At 43.4% G+C, this 26,675-nt stretch overlaps 1 protein-coding gene across 2 annotated transcripts in view; it reads left to right on the top strand.

The window, feature by feature from the left end:
* Positions 1-26,675, top strand: part of LOC115169596 (arf-GAP with GTPase, ANK repeat and PH domain-containing protein 3) — a 222,258-nt gene that overhangs the window by 143,566 nt on the left and 52,017 nt on the right. For both annotated transcript variants that reach the window (XM_029725358.1, XM_029725357.1), the window contains exons 11-12: positions 4,628-4,799; positions 23,669-23,842. In XM_029725358.1, the coding sequence (XP_029581218.1) occupies positions 4,628-4,799; positions 23,669-23,842 (346 nt within the window). The remainder of the gene's footprint in view (positions 1-4,627; positions 4,800-23,668; positions 23,843-26,675) is intronic.

The following is a 26,675-nucleotide window of genomic DNA, read 5'->3' as shown; positions in this document are numbered from 1 at the left end:
CCTGGAGTTATGGTAATGGAGACATGCATGGCGCTAGCTGCTGTGTGCCTGCCACGCCCGGGCCACCACGCTAGCTTGTATTTATAATGGCGCTCGCCACTGTGCGTGGCGCTTGTTGGAGGCTGAGGGACCTGCCACATCCGTCTCTGTCAGAGTCCCGCTGGGCCACTAATACCTCTTAAACACTCCGCTGCAGCCTGCCGGCAGACAGCTCAGTCAGGACCCCCCCACAGCACGACACGGCTGCCTCATGCCCTGCTTGTCCCGGTCTACAGACCTCTAACCCCTCCCACTCCCACTCATGAGTTCTCGCCTTTGCATTTAATCCTTAAGAGTCTATTGACACATAACAACATAATAAAAAAAATCCCTATCAAAATCCGTCAGTTTAAGCTAGAGAGAGATCAGGTTTTTGGCATGGGCTTCGTCTCAATCCACCGCATTCGCATCAGTGGGATACCGAGCGTCCAAACCGTTTGAGCTACTAACTGTTATGACCACTCTATGGAAAGGGGAGACTGAGGAACATGGACGAGTTCCAAAAGTGTCATGTGACTCGTCTGAAGGTAACTCATACAAACGGAGGGAAGGATGGAAGTAGTTTTGTGTCAAAAAATACATATTTCCTGAGATTTCTTACACTACACTTACACAAAAGTTTTAGAACACCTACTCATTCAAGGGTTTTTCTTTTCTTTTTACTTTTTTCTACATTGTAGAATAATAGTGAAGTCATCAAAACTATGAAATAACAGATATGGAATCATGTAGTAACCAAAAAAAGTGTTGAATGAAAATATATTTTATATTTGAGATTCTTCAAATAGCCACCCTTTGCCTTGATGACAGCGTTGCACACTCTTGGCATTGGGTGGCTGTTTTAAAGAATCTCAAATATAAAATATATTTTGATTTGTTTAACACTTTTTTGGTTACTACATGATTCCATATGTGTTATTTCATAGTTTTGATGTCTTCACTATTATTCTACAATTTAGAAAATAGTAAAAAATAAAGAAAAACCCTTGAATGAGTAGGTGTTCTGAAACTTTGACCGGTAGTGTAAATCTCCTATATATGACACACACTTCCAAACCGTATTCCTGGGGATTTCTTTATTGGCTGTATTTTTTTTCCGTTTATGAATGTGTTATTGAATGCGTTTCTATGGGCTACAGTAGTAAAGGCCAAATTCAATATTTTATCAAATAACCCCCAAAACTCTAATTCAAATAGCTAAATGATCCATTGTAGGACCATCTTAAAACAATTCCATATGTTAGCATATGTTTAGTGAAAGTTGGAGAAGTATTTGTACACATTAACTCCAGATTTGTTTGACCTTAGAGTCCAATTTGAAAACACTTCTCAGCAAAGACATTCATACTAGAAAAAGGATTGTCATTTGCTTGCAACATACATTAAATAGACTAAATCTGGTTTTATGATCATAGATTAGCTTCAAGTTCCTCGGTGTCCACATCACCAACAAACTAACATGGTCCAAGCACACCAAGACAGTCATGAAGAGGGCACGACAAAACCTATTCCCCCTCAGGAGACTGAAAGGATTTGACATGGGTCCTCAGATCCTCAAAAGGTTCTACAGCTGCACCATCGAGACTGTCTGGTTGCATCACTGCCTGGTATGGCAACTGCTCGGCCGCTGACCGCAAGGCACTACAGAGGGTAGTGTGTACGGCCCAGTACATCACTGGGGTAAAGCTTCCTGCCATCCAGGACCTCTATACCAGGCGGTGTCCGAGGAAGGCCCTAAAAATTGTCAGACTCCAGCCACCCTAGTTATAGAATGTTCTCTCTGCTACCGCATGGCAAGCGGTGCCATAGTGCCAAGTCTAGGATCAAAAGGCTCCTTAACAGCTTCTATCCCCAAGCCATTAGACTCCTGAACATCTAATCAAATGGCTACCCAGACTATTTGCATTGCCCCCCCCCTCTCTCTTTTACACCGCTGCTACTCTCTGTTGTTATTATCTATGCATAGTTAACTCTACCTACATGTACATATTACCTCAAATACCTCAACTAACCGGTGCCCCTGCACATTGACTCTGTACCGGTACCCCCCTGTATATAGTCTCGCTATTGTTATTTTACTGCTGCTCTTTAATTACTTGTTACTTTTATGTCTTATTTAAAACATTTTTACTGCATTGTTGATTAGGGGCCTCGTAAGTACGCATTTCACTGTCTACACCTGTTGTATTCGGCGCATGAGACTAGTACAATTTGATTTGATGATATTCTTCTCGTGACATGATAATGGATTTATTTAGTAGCCATTGTTAGCAGAGCAATGTAGCATTACAGTGATGTACAGGTAACTGACAAAATAGGGAGTTGGGCCAGAACAGCTTCAATGCACCTTGGCGTAGATTCTACAAATGTCTGGAACTCTATTGGAGGGATGCGACGCCATTCTTGCACTAGAGATGTTGTGTTTTGCTGATGGTGGTGGAAAACGCTGTCTCAGGCGCCACTCCAGAATCTCCCATGTGTTCAATTGGGTTGAGATCTGGTGACTGAAACACACACACACACACACACACACACACACACACACACACACACACACACACACACACACACACACACACACACACACACACACACACACACACACACATACACTTTAAACCCCCTCTGCTCCTTTGAGACCCCTCATTCAAAGTCACTGAGTTCTCTTCTATCCATGGTAGCCAAAATAAAGAACAACTGGGCATTTTTATAATTAACTTGGAGCCATACCTGTGTGGAAGTACCTGTTTTCATTATAATTTGTGTTCCTCATTTACTCAAGTGTTTCCTTTATTTTAGAATTTACCCGTATGTAATTGACTAGTTAGCAGCTCTGTAGATCTAGATCATTATAGGTCGTAGGTCACCTGAGGGATGTCTATAAGCTCTGTCTGGAGTGTCTGTCTGCTAACTTACTGAGCAGAGGTGAGGCAGAACAGGAACTGCTGTTACATTACTAGACACCTGTTTATTCCCATTCTGAGCAACCAAGCAGACAGAGGGGGAGGGAGAGAAGGGGAGAGAGAGAGACAGAGACAGCGGGTGTTATAGAAACAGAGTGACAGAGGGCGTTATAGAGAGAGAGACAGGGTGTTATAGAGAGAGAGAGACAGAGGGCATTGAGAGAGAGAGACAGGGTGTTATAGAGAGAGAGAGACAGAGGGCATTGAGAGAGAGAGACAGGGTGTTATAGAGCGAGAGAGAGAGAGACAGAGGGCATTGAGAGAGAGAGACAGGGTGTTATAGAGCGAGAGAGAGAGAGACGGAGGGCATTGAGAGAGAGAGGGAGAGGGCATTGAGAGAGAGAGGGAGAGGGCATTGAGAGAGAGGGAGAGAGAGACAGGGTGTTAGAGAGAAAGAGAGGGTGTTAGAGAGAGAGAAAGAGAGGGTGTTAGAAAGAGAGGGTGTTAGAGAGAGAGAGACAGAGGGTGTTAGAGAGAGAGACAGAGGGTGTTAGAGAGAGAGACAGAGGGTGTTAGAGACAAAGGGTGTTAGAGAGAGTGTTATATATCGAGAGAGAGACAGAGGGTGTTAGAGAGAGACAGAGGGTGTTAGAGAGAGAGAGAGACAGAGGGTGTTAGAGAGAGACAGAGGGTGTTAGAGAGAGACAGAGGGTGTTAGAGAGAGACAGAGGGTGTTATAGAGAGAGTGTTATAGAGAGAGAGACAGAGGGTGTTATAGAGAGAGAGACAGAGACAGAGGGTGTTATAGAGAGAGAGACAGAGAGAGGGTGTTAGAGAGAGAGAGAGAGAGACAGAGGGTGTTATAGAGAGAGAGAGTGGGTTGGGAGCGAGAGCGAACTGGAAAGAGAGAAGGTGGGTAGGAGAGCGAGACATGGAACGAGAGAGCGAGGATCCCTTTAATTTCGCAGTCAGCCAAGCCATCCACACAATCACCTTCTGTTAATTCTATCTGCTACATCAATTAAATTGTTTGTAGAAACTAATTGAATGTGGCTTAATCACACATCTTAATAGCTTTGCACGCTTCGATCTGGCTGTTAATTCCAGCAATAAAATGAAATGAGAATGAGGAGCGCTAGCTGGCTGGGTAATTAGAGAAGAGGCAGGGGAAGAGATGAGTGCTTTATGGCACTGTGATAAAGGAAAAGAGAGAGATTTAGAGATGGGGGGGCACACCCAGTAAAAGGCCGAGCAGAGCGCAGAGTTCTCCTCGTTGATATCTGCTGATATCAATGCGTTTCACCTTGGCTTTCCTTCCTCATCCACTTGGGATGGTGATGTTGTTTTAAATGGAAATCAAATGACCAAATTGAAAGAGAATGACTGTTTGTGTTCATTAGTCTACTCATTAAGCCTCTAAAAGCAAGCTAGCTTGTGAGGCAGCATGAGCACAGGTGATACCTAATGTTCTGAGACTTCTCTTAGCTGTCGATCAGTCGCTTTTGGTACTTTTTATTTTGCTTTGAAGTGGATGAAAGATATGCGTCATATCATAAAACAAAAGTGAGATGTTATTTCTTGTCGGCTAATGGGGCAGTTTGCGTTTTCTTTTTTTTAATGAAATCTCCACGTTTTAGAGTGACGACATTGACTCTGTATGTTTCTGTGATGTTTGTGTGTTCCAGGACTACATGCAGAACGTGCACGGGAAAGAGATTGACCTGTTGAGGACCACGGTCAAGGTGCCAGGGAAACGACCACCCAGAGCGGTCACCACTATCGCCCCCACCGCCAGCCCCAAGACAAACGGGCTGACCAAGGACCGCAGCACCCTGCAGCTGGGCGTAGGCACCACAGGTAAGAGGGATTGCCTAGTCCCCACACCGTGGGTCCATTCTAGACCTCTGTACCAGATCTGGGTCAAAAACATATGTCAAGCTAGCTTTGATTTAGTTTACATGTTACAATAGAACAACTAAAATAATCCCAAAAGCTTGAAGCACACCTCAAATACTTTGAAGTGTCTTGAAAGTGTTTGACAAATGTACACTATATCTACAAAAGTATGTGGACACCCCTTCAAATTAGTGCATTCATATGTGGACACCCATTCCTGACAGGTGTATAAAATCGAGCACTTCCGCCATGCAATCTCCACAGACAAACATTGGCATTAAAATGGCTTTACTGACTTTTAACGATGCCACCTTTCCAACAAGTCAGTTCATCAAATTTCTGCCGTGCTAGAGCTGCCCCGGTCAACTGTAAGTACTGTTATTGTGAAATGGAAATGTCTAAGAGCAACAATGGCTCAGCCGTGAAGTGGTAGGCCACAAAAGCTCACAGAACAGGACCACATAGTGCTGAAGCGGGTAGCGCGTAAAAATCGTCTGTCCTCGGTTGCAACACTCACTACCAAGTTCCAAACTGCCTCTGGAAGCAACGCCAGAACAAGAATTGTTCATTGGGAGCTTCATGAAATAGGTTTCTATTGCCGAGCAGCCGCACATAAGCCTAAGATCACCATTCCCGATGCCAAGTGTTGGCTGGAGTGGTGTAAAGCTCGCCTCCACTGGAGCAGTGGAAACGAATTCTCTGGAGTGATGACTCACGCTTCACATTCTGTCAGTCTGACAGACTAATCTGGGTTTGGTGGATGTCAGGAGAATGCTGTAAAGTTTGGTGGAGGAGGAATAATGGTCTGGGGCTGTTTAGGCCCCTTAGTTTCAGTGAAAATCTTAAAGCTACAGCATACAATGACATTCTAGACGATTTTGTGCTTCCAACTTTGTGGCAACAGTTTAGGGAAGGACTTTTCCTGTTTCAGCATGACAATGCACAAAGCGAGGTTCATACAGAAATGGTTTGTCAAGATTGGTGTGGAAGGACTTTACTGTCCTGCACAGAGCCCTGACCTCAACCCTATCAAACAACCTTTGGGATGAATTGGAACGCCGACTGCGAGCCAGGCCTAATCGCCCAACATCAGTGCCCGACCTCACTAATGCTCTTGTGGCTGAATAGAAGCAAATCCCCGCAGCAATGTTCCAACATCTAGTGGAAAGCCTTCCCAGAAGAGTGGCGGCTGTTATAGCATCAAAGGGACCAACTCCATATTAATGCCTATGATTTTGGAAGGAGATGTTCGATGAGCAGGTGTCCACATACTTTTGGTCATGTGGTGTATTTTAACATGGACAAACTGAGAAGGTAGAAGTTCCCCACTAATGACTGAAACGGGGGGTGAGATATTCCTCGTAACGGTTATGGTCAGGTTTGGGATTAAGGTCATCTGATTTTAGGTCTGCGGTTATAGGAAACAACTTCTACCTCGAGCCAAACCCCAACCAAGCACTGTGAACAACCACAGACCAAGTCATTTGCAGGACATCAACTGAATAGCTTAAGCTAAGCAACCTGATGCCCAGTCCAATTGTGTGTAAACCTCTATCGACTTCACGTCCAGTCCAACAGACAATCAATAGAGGTTATTCAATGGACTGAAAGAGACACTAGGGACACTAAAGTATTCAGAGGGGTTTCACATTAATACCATTCACTGCCCAGAGGGTACAATAAAGTATACTCCTAACAGGTGAATTTATGTATGTAATATGTATTTTGTTGCTGTAATTATGTGAAAGCTCTTTAGATTATGGTACAATGTCATAAAATGAGTCCCTACAAGCCAGTTGTCTCAATGTATGATTTTTCATTATGCAGGTGAGCCAACACAATATAAAAACAATGATAGGATTACTGAAGGAGTGCTTGTAAGGCTATTAGAATCTACCTTCAATTACTAAATAGGGAATTGATGAATGAGATCCCCGTTAAATAGAATTCATTTGTTCATAATAATCAATTTCAAAGAAAAAATAAGAATTATCCATCGAGAGACATTTTATTTTGTCCAGATGTAATATTTTTGCTGTGACCTAAATTCCGTCAGCCAAGGTTGTATGTAATGTCACAGGAACAATGATCAGGTTGGGGCTTGACTTGCGTGTCCTGCCAATACCAATGCCTTCCTTCCAGTCCACACAGGCCTATAAATAGACTTAGCTGACTGGTTGGAATGGCTGGCTACGAGGGTGCCTGCTCTGCTCTGCTCTACTCTGCTCTGGCAGCTAGGCCCAGAGAGGCGAGGAGAAGCCAGTGATTAGATTTAGGGGTTAGGATTAAGAGTAATTAATACTAATTAGCAGAGTGGTCCCCAGAGGGGGGATAGCGAGGGCGTAGGGGGGGGTGTGTGTAACGAGGGCGTCCTCTATCGGCCGAGGAGTGGGGTCCATGTTTCCTCCTGCCATGGCTGTAGCTAATTGGAGTGTGCAGTAGTGGAAAAGACAGACCAGACAGCAGAGAACACTTGTGGCCCAGCCTTTTCTTATTTGTTTGGGTCCTGGCCAGGATTTGAACATCAGGACCCCACTGGACCACCTTAATTAGTCAAATGGTAGAGAAGATATAGGAGTTTACAGAGTGAAGGACAGGGGGTGGAGGTCAAGAGTTAACCTTCAGGATAAAGGTAGAGGAGAAGAGAGCAGAGGTGTCCATGTATCTGTAGGAGGGAAAGGAGAGAGGAGAGATAGGGAGAGGAGTGGTTCTGGGGGCCGGAAAGAGGAAAACCACAAAAAATGATTTTGTCTTATATAATGAATTCTTATTTTTCTCTCACTATTTTACTGTATTTGCATGGGTATATACGCCCCCACATTTTGCCCTCAGAACAGCCTCAATTCGTCGGGGCATGGACTCCACAGGGATACTGGCTCATGTTGACTCCAATGCTTCCCACAGTTGTGTCAAGTTGTGTGGATGTCTTTTGGGTGGTGGACCATCCTTGATACACATGGGAAACTGTTGAGCGTGAAAAGTCCAGCAGCGTTGCAGTTCTTGACACACTCAAACCGGTGCGCCTGGCACCTACTACCATACCTCATTCAAAAGCACTTAAATATTTTGTCTTGCTCGTTCACCCTCTGAATGGCACACATACACAATCCATGTCACAAGGCTTAAAATGTATTCTTTAACTGGTCTCCTCCCCTTCATCTACACTGATTGAAGTGAATTTAACAAGTGACATCAAAGCTTTCACCTGGTCAGCCTATGTCATGGAAAGATGTTTTGTCCACTCAGTGTAGTTTCACTCAGCTGTAAATGCAGAGCTAGTAAAGGATATCTTTGTGACACCCCATTCTAGAGGTTCAATTTTTTGCATCCGGGAGGGGAACAATACAAGACGATTTGCGTTAATCTCCACTTAGGGGAGAAAGGTTACAAATCACGGCAGGTCTTCTCCCGTTTGGAGCACCCTCTCCTCTCCTGATGCGATCGGCGTGAGTTTGATTTCATTAGGCATGCAATTGATGAAGGGAACAAAGGGGTAATTTGTCATTCATGGCGTCTGAATCACAACCCTGTCTTTGCCTTTGGTAATTCATTCACTTCCATGGATCTAAAGACCTTTTATAATCACAGGGGGTGGAGGGAGGAAGGGAGGGAGGGAGATAGGAGATGGAGAGAAAGAGAGTAAATGAATGAACCCATGTGTCTATGAGTGAAAGAGTGTGCAACCTTAATTCCTTTTCCTCTCTCTGAGTGTTCAGCGGAACCGTTTTAAATATGATCCTCTCCGTTAATACGCATCCGATGGTGTCACCCACGACAGATGCATTGTATCAAAGTATTAATGAGGCCCATCAGTTTTAATCAATCGTATGGGCGGCAGAGATGTACCGTCTGTGGGAAAGGCGCAGGGAGGGGCTGGTGTGTGCCTGTGTTTGCTCGCTGTACAGCTCCTTCCTTATACATTGTAAACCACTCTTCCTCTTGCTCTGGGCTACACATACATACAGTCCAACCAGTGGGCACGGACTGACTTACTGACCACCACCACAACCATGCCTCGGTCTCACTGGCCACCAGCCCGGCGTGGGTGTGGAGGCTGGGGCTGGCCCCTACTGGTTCCTAAAGAGGATGAGGCTGGTTGAGGAGGGGTGGATAGTTAGATGACAGGGCTGAGCCATAAAGGGGGGTGTGGGGTGGTGGTGGCGGGCGATCAGACAGGCGGTGTTAGTGTGTAGTGATAGTGATGATAGTGGTGGTGGATTGCACAGCCACAGCCGTTGATGATGTGCTGCTTCCCTCCCTCCTTTCCTCCCTCCCTCCCTCCCTCCTTCGGTCCCCCACATTAGCATTAATGCCTCGTTATCCTTCTACTTGTACATAATGGCAACAACTCCCCGGTTGGGTCAGGCCTCGGCGTCACGACTCATCAGCCCTCTGAGGGCATGCATGGTCGCGCCGGCCCAAAGAGAAATGAGAGTCAAGACGACATTACCGCTACCGCCGCTCTGTAGCTACTCGCTAATCCATCGCTTCTACTTAGCTAACAGCCACAGCAAGAGCCAGCCCTGCTGCTGCTGCTCCTACTCAGCATGGAAACCATTCCTTTTCTCTCTCTGCCACGCACTTATATTTGTCAAATGAACATGTCAAATGAACATAGTTCTATAATTGTTTTAAATACCGGTATAGGCCTACATGATCGCTGTAGAGATTTTGGACATTTCTATTAACTTGCAGGTGTTTACTAGCAATCTTATGCTGCTTTCACATAGAATTGATGGTATTTTGCCTGTAAATTTTATTTTTTTACCTCATTCTTGACTGCATTCTCTTTTTATACCTCCCGTGCGCATGCCGGCGATTAGTGGTTGTTGTGGTGTGCCGATGTGGTTGGCCGTCTATATTAATAAATCCATTATTCATTAGTTTATGCAGGTCCTAAGAAATATTATAAGACTAGTAAAATGTATTTTAAAATAGAATGGCATATTTTGAGTTGAAATGATGTTACGTCCAAATGAATTCAATCAATAGTTAATTATTTTGTTCATTAACCCTTTGACACGTACCACCGAACGGGTTTGATCATTCTACAGTCGTCCTTGCAGCTTACGCTCAAACCGGTGTGATGAGAGCGCTTATTTAGAACATCCGGCGCTTGAGCTGGCCACACTGTTTTTTCACAGAAACATTTTGCACAAACCCAGTCCTTACAAAGTTATGTCCTGAATGTGACCAGTTTATTTTTGGATGCAATGTTCAGACATACATAGAAGTAGCAACAGCATAACACAATCATCCAAACCGGAAAATGTAGGCTACTTCAGCCCTAGCGCTAACTGAGGAAAGATTGACGTAACACAAGCTGTCATATTTAGCTAACTCTTGGCTGACAGAAACCACAATATGAATGATCTAATAGCAATTACTATGTACAATTCATCACATCATGGGTGAGCTCACCATTCCTTGAAATAATTGAGTAAAACACTTTCACAAAATCTGAAGTAATCCGATTATGAGTATTTTGTGCGCACCACCATGTTTGTTTTTTCACGTCAACCAAAGATAAGAAGTGGAGACTAGATGAGTTTGGTCTGTTTGCAGTATGCATGTTGAAGGGGGTGTGTCGTCTACGATCATTCACTTCCCTTTATTCACTTCTGCAAGTTTACTTGAACCATTCCTTCACCTCATTATAACATCTTTGGTCTGACAGATGTTTACGTGACATCCAGAATTCATTGTATAATGTCAACAAACATGGCGCCACACACATAGCTGGCAAATAGCGTATCATTAGCTCATCATAATCAGTACAACCTTCAAAAAATGATTTTACACACATCCATAGGTGTCCATTACAATCAGAATGCATTATTTGTCACCAGTACTTGAAAACGTGTGAATAAAACTGTAAATACATTATGCTACATAAATTCACACATACTGTATGCTACAGTAGACACAACAACAAAATACAGAAAATAAGGCACTTACTTTGATAGGAACGCACACATGTCCAAAGTTATTATTTGTATGTAAAAAAAGAATGAAGGCAATGTGAGCATCAGACAGAAAATGTGCTACGAGGAAAACGCTTGTGCAAGACTGCGCAAATGTCTGCATACTTGATCTGCGGAAACACTGGGGAAGTGCTTGGGGTCTCCTCGAAGAGAGAAGTTTGTCTGGCTCAGTAAAACCTCAAGCATAAATTGTCCGCAACAGTGAAATGGGCTACTTCTATGTGAATTAATGAGGAGGCGGAACACACCTCAATTCCAACTGTTGTTAGAAAATAAAACTTGAAATTGACAAGTTGAAACATAGCCTATAGATTAATAGCAGACAGCACTGTCCTGTTGTGTAACAATCTCATTTTGGAACAGTGAGTGCATTCTGACATCACGTGCATAAAACAACTCACGCTGGGGTGACCGTTAGAGATATTTGGAACTCACGCATGAAAAGGTTTAAACAGACAAGACACACTTACCCCCGATCACAGTCAACACACATATATGTTGTAGTAAGAATATAATGGAATATAACAGAATAAAATACAAAAAATATTTTCCCACACAACTTGTGTCACGGGAACGTGTGGAACCGCTGTCACCCCTTCGGGGTTTTGGAGTTGCCTATTCTCGATCGAGCAAAATAATAGGCCTACACTTGATTTGGGCTACATTCATGCCAGCTAAATGTTTCTGATTAGTGATAGATGAGCAAACAAAATTTGTAATAGATGAGCTATTCCACCTCCACTTATTTCCCCAGCCAGAAACCAATTAACCAAATAGCTATACAGAGGGTGATTCAGTGAAACAAAATCACATTGATGGAGATCAGTCAGTAAAGTCACAAGCTTTTGTTCGGGCGTAGGCCTAGTCTACTAAGTAATCCACTTGTTAAACTACATGCTATCAAAATGCTGTAATAAATTAGCCAACCAGACAAGATGATCATAAGCAGCACTCACCTCAACTTAGCTAACATTACCCCATTACCCCATTGTATGTCACGTCCTGGCCAGTATAAGGGTTAATTAGTATTGTAGTTTGGTCAGGACGTGGCAGAGGGTATTTGTTTTATGTGGTTCAGGGTGGTGTGGTTGTTTAAAGGGTGTTTGATTTAGTATTTCTGGGTTTTTGGTTGATGGTCTATGTTTATGTATTTCTATGTGTAGTCTGGTGAGTGTGTTCTATGTTTGGTTAATTGGGGTTGGGACTCTCAGTTGAAGGCAGGTGATGTCTATCTGCCTTTGATTGAGAGTCCCATATATTAGGGTGTGTTTGTGTTTGTTATTTGTGGGTGATTGTTCCGTGTTTAGCGTAAGTAAGCCTAACAGGACTGTCAGTTTATCGTTTGTTTTCTTGTTTGTTGTTTTGTATTCGTGTTGATTTAATTAAATGTTCAAAATGAACAACTGCACACCTGCTGCGTATTGGTCTACCTTTTCCGATGACGATTTCGCATTATCGTCAGAAGACGAAGATATTTGTGACAGAATCACCCACCACTCAAGGACCAAGCAGCAGAGGAAGGAGCAGAAGGAATTCGAGTTGGACTGGCGGGAGAAGTGGACCTGGGAGGAAATTCTGGACGGGGCCGGACCTTGGCATCATACTGGGGATTATCGCCGCCCGCAGTGGGAAATTGAGGCAGCCAAGGCAGAGAGGCGGAGGTACGAGGCCATGGACGCGCTGAGGGAGAAGCACGAGAGGCACCCCCAAGACATTTTTTTTGGGGGGCACACGGGTAGTTTGGCTAGGCGTAGGAAGAGCCGGAAGCCAGCTACCCGTGGTTATATGGAGGAGCGTATGGGGTGGAGAGCGCTATGTTTCGCTGAGAAGCACACTATCTCACCCATACGCACGCACAGTCCGGTGCGAGTTACTCCAGCCCCTCGCAGGTGCCGTGCTAGAGCGGGCATCCAGCCTGGTAGGAGGATGCCTGCGCAGCGCATCTGGTCGCCGGTACGCCTCCGAGGACCAGGCTACCCAACTCCCGCTCTACGCACGGCTACCATCAAGCCCCTGCACAGCCCAGTCTGCCCTGTACGAGCACCCCGCTCGTACAGGGCTACTAGTTCCATCCAGCCAAGGCGGGTTGTGCAAGAGGTAAGATCGAGACAGGCTGTGCGCCTCCATAGCCCTGGGTTTCCAGCTCCTGTCTCTCGTGCGGACCCGGAAGTGCGACAACCCAGTCCGACTCGTCCTGTTCCCGCTCCCCGCACTAGCTTTCAAGTGCGTAAACCCAGCCTCGCCAGTCAACAGTCGTCGGAGCTGCCCGCCAGTCAACAGTCGTCGGAGCTGCCCGCCAGTCAACAGTCGTCGGAGCTGCCCGCCAGTCGGAGCTGCCCGCCAGTCAACAGTCGTCGGAGCTGCCCGCCAGTCAACAGTCGTCGGAGCTGCCCGCCAGTCAACAGTCGTCGGAGCTGCCCGCCAGTCAACAGTCGTCGGAGCTGCCCGCCAGTCAACAGTCGCCGGAGTGGCCAGACTGCGCTGAACTGCCGGAGTGGCCAGACTGCCCTGAACTGCCGGAGTGGCCAGACTGCCCTGAACTGCCGGAGTGGCCAGACTGCCCTGAACTGCCGGAGTGGCCAGACTGCCCTGAACTGCCGGAGTGGCCAGACTGCCCTGAACTGCCGGAGTGGCCAGACTGCCTGACTGCCCAACTGCCGGAGTGGCCAGACTGCCCTGAACTGCCGGAGTGGCCAGACTGCCCTGAACTGCCGGAGTGGCCAGACTGCCCTGAACTGCCGGAGTGGCCAGACTGTCCCGAGCTGCCAGACTGCCCAGACTGTCCCGAGCTGCCAGACTGCCCAGACTGTCCCGAGCTGCCAGACTGCCCAGACTGTCCCGAGCTGCCAGACTGCCCAGACTGTCCCGAGCTGCCAGACTGCCCAGACTGTCCCGAGTTGCCAGACTGCCCAGACTGTCCCGAGTTGCCAGACTGCCCAGACTGCCCCGAGTTGCCAGACTGCCCCGAGCTGCCAGACTGGCCAGACTGCCCCGAACTGCCAGAGTGGCAGTTCGGGAAAGGCCAGAACCGGAGCCACCTCCTGATATAGGTGGGTTGGGGAGGGGGGGGGGTGTAGCACAGTGCCGTCGTTGACGGCAGCCACCCTCCCTTCCCTCCCTTTAGTAGAGGGGAATTTTTGTTTTGTTGTTTGGGGTTGTTATTTTTTATTTATTTTTTATTTTTTTAAAGGTGCTTCCGGCGTTAGCACCTTTAAGGGGGGGGTACTGTCACGTCCTGGCCAGTATAAAGGTTAATTAGTATTGTAGTTTGGTCAGGACGTGGCAGAGGGTATTTGTTTTATGTGGTTCAGGGTGGTGTGGTTGTTTAAAGGGTGTTTGATTTAGTATTTCTGGGTTTTTGGTTGATGGTCTATGTTTATGTATTTCTATGTGTAGTCTGGTGAGTGTGTTCTATGTTTGGTTAATTGGGGTTGGGACTCTCAGTTGAAGGCAGGTGTTGTCTATCTGCCTTTGATTGAGAGTCCCATATATTAGGGTGTGTTTGTGTTTGTTATTTGTGGGTGATTGTTCCGTGTTTAGCGTAAGTAAGCCTAACAGGACTGTCAGTTTATCGTTTGTTTTCTTGTTTGTTGTTTTGTATTCGTGTTGATTTAATTAAATGTTCAAAATGAACAACTGCACACCTGCTGCGTATTGGTCTACCTTTTCCGATGACGATTTCGCATTATCGTCAGAAGACGAAGATATTTGTGACATTGTAGCCTAATACAAACGGCAATTCAGTGAAAACAAAAATCTGACATTGATTGATTTATCAAGATGAGACCACACACTTGTCTCAAAGCAGCACGATGGCGTGCTGTCCTAATCAAAACAGTGCTGAAACTATCATCTAAGTGACCACAGGTGGGGAGGCTATTGCTTCAAATTTATTACAACGATTGGATGACTTTGGGAGTTTCAGTAAGCTTTGCAAACCTGGATTATACAATATTTGCCCATTTATTATTTTTCAAATTCATCAAGCTCTGTCAAGTTGATTGTTAATCATTGCTAGACAACCATTTTCAAGTCTTGCCATAGATTTTCAAGCTGATTTAAGTCAAAACTGTAACTAGGCCACTCAGGAACATTCAATATCATCTTGGTAAGCAACTCCAGTGTAGATTTGGCCTTGAGTTTTAGGTTATTGTCCTGCTGAAAGGTGAATTTGTCTCCCAGTGTCTGTTGGCAAGCAGACTGAACCAGGTTTTCCTCTAGGATTTTGCCTGTAGGCTTATAGCTTATAGCTAGGTTTATATATTCGGTTTCTTTTTTATCCCCCAAAATTCTCTAGTCTTTGCCAATGACAACCATACCCATAACATGATGCAGCCACTAACATGCTTGAAAATATGAAGAGTGGTACTCAGTTATGTGTTATTGTAACAGTGTAGGTTCCGTCCCTCTCTTCGCCCCAACCCGGGCTCGAACCAGGGACCCTTGCACACATCAACAACTGACACCCCGCGAAGCACCATTACCCATCGCGCCACAAAAGCCGCGGCCCTTGCAACGCAAGGGGAAACCCTACTTCAAGTCTCAGAGCGAGTGACGTCACTGATTGAAACGCTATTAGCGCGCACCACCGCTAACTAACTAGCCATTTCACATCGGTTACATTATGTTTGGGGCAAATCCAACATAACTCTTTGTATTCAGGACAAAAAGTTAAGTTCTTTGCCACATTCTTTTCAGTATTACTTAATATTTTTATTCTGTACAAGCTTCCTTATTTTCACTCTGCCATTTAGGTTAGTATTGTGGAGTAACTACAATATTGTTGATCCATCCTCAGTTTTCTCATATCACAATCATTAAACTCTTAAGTGTTTTAAAATCAACAAAGCAACTGAGTTAGGAAGGACGCCTGTATCTTTGTAGTGACTGGGTGTATTTATACACCATCCAAAGTCTAATTAATAACGTCAGCACGCTTAAAGGGATATTCAGCTTCTGTTATTGTTTTACACATCTACCAATTGGTGTCTTTCTTTGCGAGGTATTGAAAAACCTCCCTGGTCTTTTTGGTTGAATCTGTGCTTGAAATTGAATACTTGATTGAGGGACCTTGCAATTATCTGGGGTACAGAGATTGGGTAGTCATTCAAAAATAATGTAAACCACTGTTATTGAACACAGTATGAGTCCGTGCAACTTATTATGCGATTTGTTAAGCACATTTTTAATCCTGAACTTATTTAGGCTTACCATTAAAAAAGGGGTTGAATACTTATTTAATCAAGACATTTCAGCTTTACATGTTTTATTAATTTAATGAAAATGAGACAAACAATATTCCACCTTGACAGTATGGGGTATTGTGTGTAGATCAGTGACAAAATCTCAATTGAATCAATTTTAAATTCAGGTTGTAACACAACAGAATGTGGGAATAGTCAAGGGGTGTGAATTCTTTCTGAAGGCAATGTACCTTGTGTAAATTCAGCCTATATGAATAGCCAGTTGAATAGCTTTGACAGGTAATTGGTGTGTGATTGTCTCAGGATGGTGCTGTATTTCAATACTACAAACACTTACCTCCAGACATTTACCAATGGAGAATGGACGTTTGGAAATAGTGCCCGGGGCAATAAAAGTTAGGTGGGTTCACCTCCAATGTGTTACAGTACAGAATGACAAAATGACCATGATTAAATGCTGTATTGTTTCTTGACATGGAGGTGGAATACCCCATTGCCAGTCTGGAAATGTGTAGAAAATGTGTTAGAAAATAGAACATTCTAACATGGATAGAGAGTGTACCATTTTAACATTCACGACAACAACACCAGAACCACAGAAACAGATTAACAAGGCAAAGTACTTCTGCTAGGATTTTGATGTTTTCATTAGATATTTTCTTAGTGATAGTACACAGGCCACCGACACATTCTAACAAGTAGTATGACTCTTGGCCTTCCAAAAGGGGACTTTTTCCCCCGCTATATAAATACACAAACCCTGCTTGGATTCATATTTAAAATTCAAGTAACAATCATGTCTAATTGTCAAATGTGATGCTAATGATTAATGAATTAAACATGTATTCATCAATTAGTCCCCACAGAGTATACCTAGACCATTCCTGCATAAAGCAGCGGATAATGTAATTACACTGGAGCTATAATCAGCTGGTCGCATCAGGGGAGAACTCTTCTCTATCTGCCCCATAGAAATAGTATTAGCACACCTATTAGACAGTATTATGTCTTGTCAAAATATCAAAGGTTGTAAATGTTGTTTTTCTGTTCTGCTTTAAAGATGCACTATGCAGATATCGGTCCACCATTTTCTGGTTGCAAAAATTTGAATAGTTTGCATAATTTCAGTTTATTGGAAAAAACAAGCAAGTACAAAATAGTGTAGAGAATCAATGTACTATCTAAACCGCTGTGAAATATCTTTTCCATAATCCAAAAATATTGTATTTTCAGCTGTTTGAAGCTGGTGTACAAAACTGAAAGTAAAAGATGCAAAAACTAAACGTAAGAACAGGAATCATAGAAATAACACACTTAGAACAGATCTACCACTTTTTAGATTTGTTTTCAATGAGAATGACAGATCGTTAACTCACATTTCTATGGGAATTTAGTCATGTCGCCAAAAAAGGTAACTTCAGATTTAAAATTGTCAATCATCCCAGCAAACAAAAATTGGTTTTGTGAAAGTTCCCAGAACATTCATTAGGTTGCGGCAAATGTTCTCATAACACAACAACTGTCCACTTGTGTTGATGGTTATACAGTGTTTGTATAAAACATTTGCCTGTTGTTGCAAGAATGTTCCCAGAACACATTTTGTCTGTTCTTTAAAGGTTCCCATAATGTTTCATTAGGTTGTGGGAACAGTCTGGTGGGAAGATATGTTCCCAAAACACAAAAACTGTTCAGTTGTGCTGATTATTACAAATGTTCTATTTGGTTGTAAAAACATTTGTTGAAAGAATGTTCCCATAACACATTTTTTATGTTATTTAAAAGTTTGTAAAACATTTCTTTAGGTTCCCACAACACAAAATGTGTCCAGTTGTGATGACATTCTTGCAATGTTTGTATCCGGGTGTACAAAACATTCCCTCAGTGTTCTTAGAATGTGATTTCTATTTTTGTTTTGAACAGTCCATGGAGGTTTCCTTAATGTGTTAGTGTTATTTTACTGTTGATGAAGTTAGTTGTACAACACTCCCATGTACTGTAGAAACATATATGGCAATTATTTGGAATTGCATGCCATTTTATTAGACATTTATTGTACATTCCTGTGCCACTGGGATGGGACTAACACAAAAATAAGTGTGTTGCTTCATATCCTTTGTCTTTCAAAATATAGGATAACTAAATCTAGAAAAATAAGTATCCTCTATTACTCTACCAATCCTGTTTAAAGTGTATACTGTAAAGTTGGGAGTTTTTGACTTATTTTCCCTACAAACTTAGGAAAGCAGATTGTGGTAAGGTGTACATGCATGTGCATATGTACTAAGACATACAGTGCTGTGAAAAGGTATTTGGCCCCTTTCTAATTTTCTCTACTTTTGAATCTTTTTGATACTGAATGTTATCAGATCTTCAACCAGAACCTGATATTAGATAAAGAACCTGATATTAGATAAAGAACCTGATATTAGATAAAGAACCTGATATTAGATAAAGGTAACCTGAGTTAACAAATAACACAACAATTGCATATTTATTTAATTTATTTCATAAACAAAGTTATGCAACACCCACTGCCCCTGTCTGAAAAGTAATTGCCCCCTTACACTCAATAACTGGTTGTGCCACCTTTAACTGCAATGACTCCAACCAAACGCTTCCTGTAGTTGTTGATCAGTCTCTCACTTCGCTGTGGATACATTTTGGCCCAGTCTTCTATGCAGAACTGCTTTAACTCTTCGACATTTGCGACTAACCGGTGTCCCCTTCACAGAGTCAATGTGAAGGGGGCCCCAGTTAGTCGAGGTAATTGAGGTCAGATGTACATGTAGGTAGAGTTGAAGTGACTATGCATAGAAATAAACATAGAGTAGCAGCATCTTAAAAGAGGGGGGTGGGGTGGCAATGCAAATAGTCTGTGCAGCCATTAGCTGTTCAGGAGTCTTATGGCTTGGTGGTAGAAGCTGTTAAGAAGCCTTTTGGACCTAGGCCTGGCGCTCCGGTACCGCTTGCCGTGCGGTAGTAGAGAGAACAGTCTATGACTAGGGTGGCTGGAGTCTTGGACAATTTTTAGGGCTTCCTCTGACACCGCCTGGTATAGAGGTCCTGGATGGCAGGAAGCTTGGCCCTGGGCTGTTCGCATTACCCTCTGTAGTGCCTTGCGGTCAGAGGCCGAGCAGTTGCAATCAGTCAGGATGCTCTGGATGGTGCAGCTGCAGAACTTTTTGAGGATCTGAGGACCCATGCCAAATCTTTTCGGTCTCCTGAGGGGGAATAGGCTTTGTTGTGCCCTCTTCACGACTGTCTTAGAGTGTTTGAACCATGGTAGTTTGTTGGTGATGTGGACACCAAGGAACTTGAAGCTCTCAACCTGCTCCACTACAGCCCCGTTGTTGAGAATGGGGGTGTGCTTGGTCCTCCTTTTCCTGTAGTCCTCAATCATCTCCTTTGTCTTGATCACGTTGAGGGAGAGGTTTTTATCCTGGCACCACATGGCAAGGTCTCTGACCACCTTCCTATAGGCTGTCTCATAGTTGTCGGTGATCAGGCCTACCACTGTTGTGTCATCAGCAAACTTAATGATGGTGTTGGAGTCGTGCCTGGCCATGCAGTCATGAGTGAACAAGGAGTACAGGAGGGGACTGAGTATGCACCCCTGAGGGGCCCCCATGTTGAGGATCAGCGTGGCAGATGTGTTGGTGCCTACCCTTACCACCTGTGGGCGACCTGTCAGGAAGTCCAGGATCCAGTTGCAGAGGGAGGTGTTTAGTCCCAGGGTCCTTAGCTTAGTGATGAGCTTTGAGGCCATCCAATTTCTGTACAAAGGGAAATCCACTAGAAACAATAGGATCCTGGTGGCGCACCAGACTTAGTAGCCTGCAGCATTGGTGTAAAGTAACTAAGTAAAAACTTTGAAGTGCTACTTTATTTGTTTTTTGGGGTATCTGTACTTTACTATTTTTATTTTGGAAAACTTTTACTTTTACTCCACAACATTTCTGAAGAAGTATGTACTTTTTACTCCCAGACACCCAAAAGTGCTCTTTATATTTTGAATGTTCAAGCAGGACAGCAATATTGTCTAATTCACGCACCGATCAATATAACACGTTGTCGTCGCTACTGCCTCTGATCTGGCGGACTCATTTAACACAAATACTGCGTTTGTAAATTATGTCTGAGTGTTGGATTGTGCCCCTGGCTGTCCGTAAATAATTTTTTTTAAAAGACAACCGTGTCGTCTGGTTTGCTTAATACAAGGAATTTGATGTATACCATTTCCTTTTACTCAAGTATGACAATTGAGTGATTTTTCTACCACTGTACGTACTGAAGTACATTTAACACCAGATACTTTTAGACTTAGTAATGTTTTTTCAGAACCAATTTATTTGAATCCAGACATGATTGCTGAAGAATGTCTAGGGAACGTTATTGGAACAATCATTTCATAACATCACATTGTAACTTTATAAGAGTAATGGGGAAAGTTGCCCTTCATAGAGATCCTACTAAATCTAAGCTTCCCTGCTTGTTGATATAGGTGTCTCGGATGACATATCCATTAATGTTGTCGGAACATTCCAGTAATGTTTTCTCAGAACCAATTTAATTGAATCCAGACATGAATGATTAGGGAACGTTATTGGAACAATCATGTCATAATGTCACACTATAACTTAATGAGAGCATTGTGGGAATATTCCCTACTTGTTGTTATGAGTGTATTTTAATAATATCTCCATCAACATTAGCAGAATGTTCCCGTAATGCTTTCTCAGAACCATTTCGATTGCTCTCACAGTATGTTCTAAAAACATTACTGCTACATTGTGTTATTAAGATACTTGGAAACCTAATGAGAATGTGTGGGGAATGTTCTGTGGTGGTTGTTACAGATGCTGTGCACATAACATTCCAAGGATATTTCATTGTAAAACATGTATGAAAAAAACAACATTTTGTTATCAAAAACATTCTTGGGATGTTAGGGAGGTGACCAAGAACCCGATGGTCACTCTGATAGAGCTATATAGTTCCTCTGTGGAGATAAGAGAGCCTTCCAAAAGGACAACCGTCTCTACAGCACTCCACCAATCAGGCCTTTGTTGTAGAGTGGCCAGACGGAAGCCACTCCTCAGTAAAAGGCACATGACAGCCTGCTTGGAGTTTTCCAAAAGGCACCTAAAGGACTCTCAGACCATGAGAAACAAGATTCTCTGGTTTGATGAAACCAAGATTGAACTCTTTGGCCTGAATGCCAAGCATCACGTCTGGACTAAACCTGGCACCATCTCTACGGTGAAGCATGGTGGTGGCAGCATCATGCTGTGGGGATGTTATTGAGCGGCAGGGAGACTAGTCAAGATCGAGGGAAAGATGAACGGAGCAAAGTAAAGGTTCACCTTCCAACAGGACAATGACCCTAAGCACACAGCCAAGACAACACAGGAGTGGCTTTGGGACAAGTCTCTGAATATCCTTGAGTGGCCCAGCCAGAGCCCGGACTTGAACCCGATCTAACATCTCTGGAGAGACCTGAAAATAGCTGTGCAGCAACACTCCCCATCCAATTGGCAGAGCGTGAGAGGATCTGCAAAGAAAAAGGGGGAAAACCCCCCAAATACTACAGGTGTGCAAAGCTTGTAGCGACATACCCAAAGAAGACTCAAGGCTGTAATCGCTGCTTCAATAAAGTACTGAGTAAAGGGTCTGAATACTTATGTAAATGTGATATTTCCAATTTTTTTATATACATTTGTACAATATTCTATTTTTGCTTTGTCATTATGGAGTATTATGTGTAGATTTGATTAGAAATATAAACTATTTAGAATAATGCTGTAACGTAACAATGTGGTAAAAGTCAAGGGGTCTGAATACTTTCTGAATGCACTGCACATTAATAATACTAAGCACTGTTCAATGATGGCACTATTTTCCAGGCAAATTTTAAGGCATTTTGTTCTAATCTGTTGTAATGTGTTCTATCCTGTTCACTAAATGTGATGATTTTTCTATCACTTACAGTCTAGAAAGTTAAATTTTTTATAAATGTTTCCTGGGGTTCAAACTCCCCTCCCTCTCTTTCTTCTCTCCAATGCCCTGATTTGGGGATGCTAATTCAGCCAGCGCTCCCCAGCATGGTTCCCTCTCCCCCCCCTCTCTACTCCCTCTTTCGCTGCAATCCCTCCCTCCCCTCTGGGACCTGAAGATAAATATTCCCGGGCCCAACAAGATAAACACTGATACTAATTAGACATGATTATGTGAATTTGATACACTTATTACTCCCGCTAATGAGAAGGACGTATTATCCTAACAAGAGCGCAGCGCCTCTTAGTTTACTTTTCAGACGGCACACATTACAGTATATCTCGCAACTTGTTGTTAAACCTCAATCAAACATTTTTTTTTATATATAAAGTCTTGTAATTGTGAAATGAAAAGGCCCTGATGTGTGTGCTGTTTGTCAGTCATCTTATTACAATTTAATAAAACAAGTATATTACTTTTACCAAAAACAACGTTTTTGACTGCTACCCTCTCGTAAGTCTTTGCTTTGAGTAGATTAAGTTATATTAGTCTGTTGCTAAATTATTGCTTCTAGTCTATCATTTTTGTTGGAGAATATCCAGTAGAGATTATAGTACAGTTGATTACTCTCTTTTGTTTTTAGTACAGCCTAAAGAGTAGGTCATATTGTTACACTTTCACTCTATTATCTCTAGTTGGGCTTAATGTGTGTGGTAACAAACTCTCATGGGCAACTTTTCTAGTATGTATTTATTCTTTATTGCAGCTCTGACAATAAAAACCCATACTTGATAAGGCTGTTGATTTACTGATGAATACCCTGTAGATAATTTACCTAATCAACCGAGGAGGACTTATTTTGGTTATTTTGATTGTGAATTAGTGTCGGGAATAGTTAATCAATTAAGTTTTAATTGACATCATTTTGTTGCAAAAGAAAATCATTATTATAGGCTTAATTTAATAAATAAAATAAAAAATAAACATATATATATATATATATATTTATATATATACACTCTAGATGAAAATATGCATTCTGTGGAACTATAGCTGTAACTGTAGAAGAAGTCAAGTCAGGATCTGTTGTGCTGTGTGGCTGTCGAGACTGGAACAGGAGGGAAGGACCCCACACTGCGCTGCCTATCCCATGAATTAGTAAAGGGAGGCAGGCAGGGAGGCATCCGTGGCTTGCTTGATTGGAAGTCGGTGAGAAAGAGGGGACCTGCCTGCCGACGGCGGGAGAGATGGATGTGGCAGTCAGAAGGATGAGGCGAGATAATTAGCGATCAGTGTATCTTGTTAATTAAGGGCTAATTAGAGACCGAGGCGGAGGGAGAGGGGGAGATGAGGGGAGGCAGACGGGGTAGGAGGGTTTACACATGTAACACAGAGAAAGAACACAAGGAAGGTGGCGGCAGCATTGTGCAATTTTACTATACTGGATCATAGCTTTCACCTGGACTCACCTTGTCAGTCTATGTCATGTTTTATCCACTCAGTGTATATGGCTTCTTTGATGCGACATACACTTGGATTTACAAAAGAGACTTGTAACTTCAGTGAAATGCACCTCCATGTACAGGTACATGAGATGATGATGCATTACATTATTTTAAATCCTCTTTCTCTCTCCCTCTCTCTCCAGGTGCGCCCCATTCTAACAGCAATACATCCCTCCAGTCAGAGCGTTCGGTCAGCGGAGGAGGTCTGGTGGGCTTCGGGGGCAGTAAGGACAGCATGCACCAACGCTCCTTCTCTGTTTCCAGTGCCGACCAATGGAACGAGGCCGTCATCAACACCAGTGCAAGCACCGGGGCCGGTGAGACTGACGAGCACCCCCCTGCCCTCTTTCTCCATCCTTTCTCCTTGTTTTCTTCCCTCATTCTATCTTCCTCATCTCCACTCCCATTATTTACTCAATGAAGTCTCAGCCACTCAATGTAATTGATATAGATAGACACACAACGAACAATAGAAAACATCCAGAACAGATCAGGTACAGTCATGTCAGTGTTGGTACAACAGCTGTGCACAGGGTCGAATTCATTAGGCCACACTGTAGCAAAATGTTTTGCAACAGAAAGCTAAAATGAGCATTTCTCATTGGGCAAGTTCAGGTAGTCCCTCCTTGTTTCAGTCAGTTTTCTTCCGTTTGGTGCCTAATAAATAGGACCTGGAATTGGTGGAATATAACAAAGCTTGTTTTCGTAATGAGGTGATCAGGGCTTTGGTCGCTGTGACTTTTTCCGCATATTGTTATCTGACAGAAGCGAAAGACGACGGCGGAAGAGAGGAAGTGAGCGAAGGTTATTTGCCATCCCGGCACCCTCACTCCGCTCCCTCCCCATCACAGAGCCTTGTCAGCGCACTTGAGTGAAGTAAAATAATACATTCGCTATGCGTGTCGGCTCCTCTCTCTCTCTCGCGCTCTCTCTCCCCCCTCCCCTCTCTCTCTCCGCAATAGGAAAATGAATGCTTTCCGGGGTACCATTCATCACCAGTTATTTCCCCTCTCTTTGTGGTTGGCAGTAAAAAAGCACTTAAATGCACATCAACAGAATAACAGTCATTTCCATGCATGTTTGCACTCTGCTAGTTCTCATTAGTGCGGTTGCGGCGGCGGCCCTCTCCCCACGGGCTCCCAGGGGCCCCGGCAGTTTAAAGAGCGCTCTTTACGAGCGCTGCTGGAGTCCAACGCTGCGTTGCGCGTACGGCCTCGTGGTTCCGCAGACGAGCCCCGTCTCTCATTTGGAACTGCCAAACGATCAATTCTGCCTGGACGCAGGAAGGCAGGCACTTCTATCATCACCCACTACTCCTCTCCTCTCCCATCAGCAGCATGCCCAAAGCAGAATTACTTAGAAGAGAGAGCGTGGTGGGGTCCTCTCAAATAAATGTGTGGCTGTGAGTGTGCGTGCATATTTGTGTGTTTTCGCATGTGTTTTTGTGTCTGTACTCTAGGCTACATGCTTTGTGTATGTTGTTTAGGAAAGAAGCACGTGTCTGGTGAATGTGGTGTGTGAATGTTGATGTGATTTGTATATGTGTATTGCCAAGCACTGTGCTGTCATCCCAATCTATGGACAGTCTACTTACTAAACAGCCAGCTAAAATCTATTTCCTTGTTTGGTAAACTAAGAGGACTTGACTTCTTATTAACATAACTCATTAGCTACTATCTAGACTTCTCCTAGACCAGATTTATAATTCCCTCCATTACTCTCTTTTTTTTCAATTATTTAAATGGTTCTCTTTAAGGTAACCACCAATGAGCCAAATGAGCTGAAAATGATAGATATTTTAAAGAAGTCACATCAAAGGGTAAATATGTTACTTTGTCCCCTGTTCTTGCATTGCCTTATTCCATACAATGGGGAAATTCAGAAGGGCTTTAGAACGTGAAAACAAGTAGACTTTAAGGATAATTTTTTGTGTGTTTTTATTGACATTTTACAAGCATTCTTTGAGTATGCCATTCATTTATTTGCCTCCCCTATAAATAGAGAATCTGAATTAAAACGTGTAGCAGGATGCAGTCATCTAATATGATATGTGACTGGAGGACTAGAAGGTAACAACATAATACTTGATTTAATTGTGGCCCCTTTATTTTTCACCCTAGTGGTTTCTTCAATAATCAATAGGTGGGCGGTCCACCGTTCAGACCCTTCATGTTTTACTATTTGAATAGACGTCAACACGCCCCTAATCACTCCATTATCCTTCGTCACGGTTTCAAGTTAACATAAAACATGGTTCTTCTGAGAAGCCAAATGAAAATAGAAAAAAAAGCAGATAGGCTGAAGTATAAAATGTATCTTAGCCCAGGTAACCATTTCCATATTATTTAAAGAATGTCCTCATTTGTAAACCTATTGAGGGAGAGGCAGAAGGAGACGCATGGGGAGCTAGCTACATCTCTTGAATATTGAACGCAGCCTTTTGATTAAATCTCAGCCCCATTTTGTCTATTGCTTCGCAATTCAAAAGAGAACACTCTTAATCTGGGCCGGCACAAGGCTTGTTTTTTCCCTCCTTCATATACTTCATCCTTTACGCCTAGATTCAATGAGAACTAGACTCAACAGGCACCTAAGCACTGTGATATTTTTACCAACAGTGACCCCCTGTCAAAGTTTTGTTGTACAAAAAGCGTCCTGCTAACAGGGAGCATCTGGGAAACAGGAAACAGTTTGACCAAGTCTGAGGGTGTGAGAGTTATATTTTTTTTACGCTGAAGTAGGTGTATACACCATCGGTGTATGTTTTAAAGGTATATTCACCCAGGCTTCTCTGGTGAAGGTATTTCAGTGCGAAGGCAATGCGTAAGTGAATGCAGGACCAGGCAGTTCTGTTCGTCATGTTCCCTCACTGTGTACTGCTGCATCTCTACTCTGCCCTCCCATCGGGTACTGGAGAGCGTGTTGCATGTGGAGTTTGATTTCCACGCCAGGTCCGTGATGAAGTTTTACATTTAGTTTTAAGAGAGCAGCAGAGCGTGATCAGGCCTTGATTAGTGAATTCTAATTGAGGATAATAAGGGGGAAGCGGTGATTGTTTCTAATTTTTGCCATTAATTGCAGCCGATGTCGTTGATTGAGGACAGGCAGTGAGCTGCTGCTGTGTCAAGTGACCTACCGGCAAAATCACAG

Source organism: Salmo trutta, chromosome 31 (assembly GCF_901001165.1).
Source record: "Salmo trutta chromosome 31, fSalTru1.1, whole genome shotgun sequence".
Lineage (NCBI taxonomy): Eukaryota > Metazoa > Chordata > Actinopteri > Salmoniformes > Salmonidae > Salmo > Salmo trutta.
Note: the sequence above shows the minus strand (reverse complement) of the source record. Positions and strands in the feature narration are given on the sequence as shown.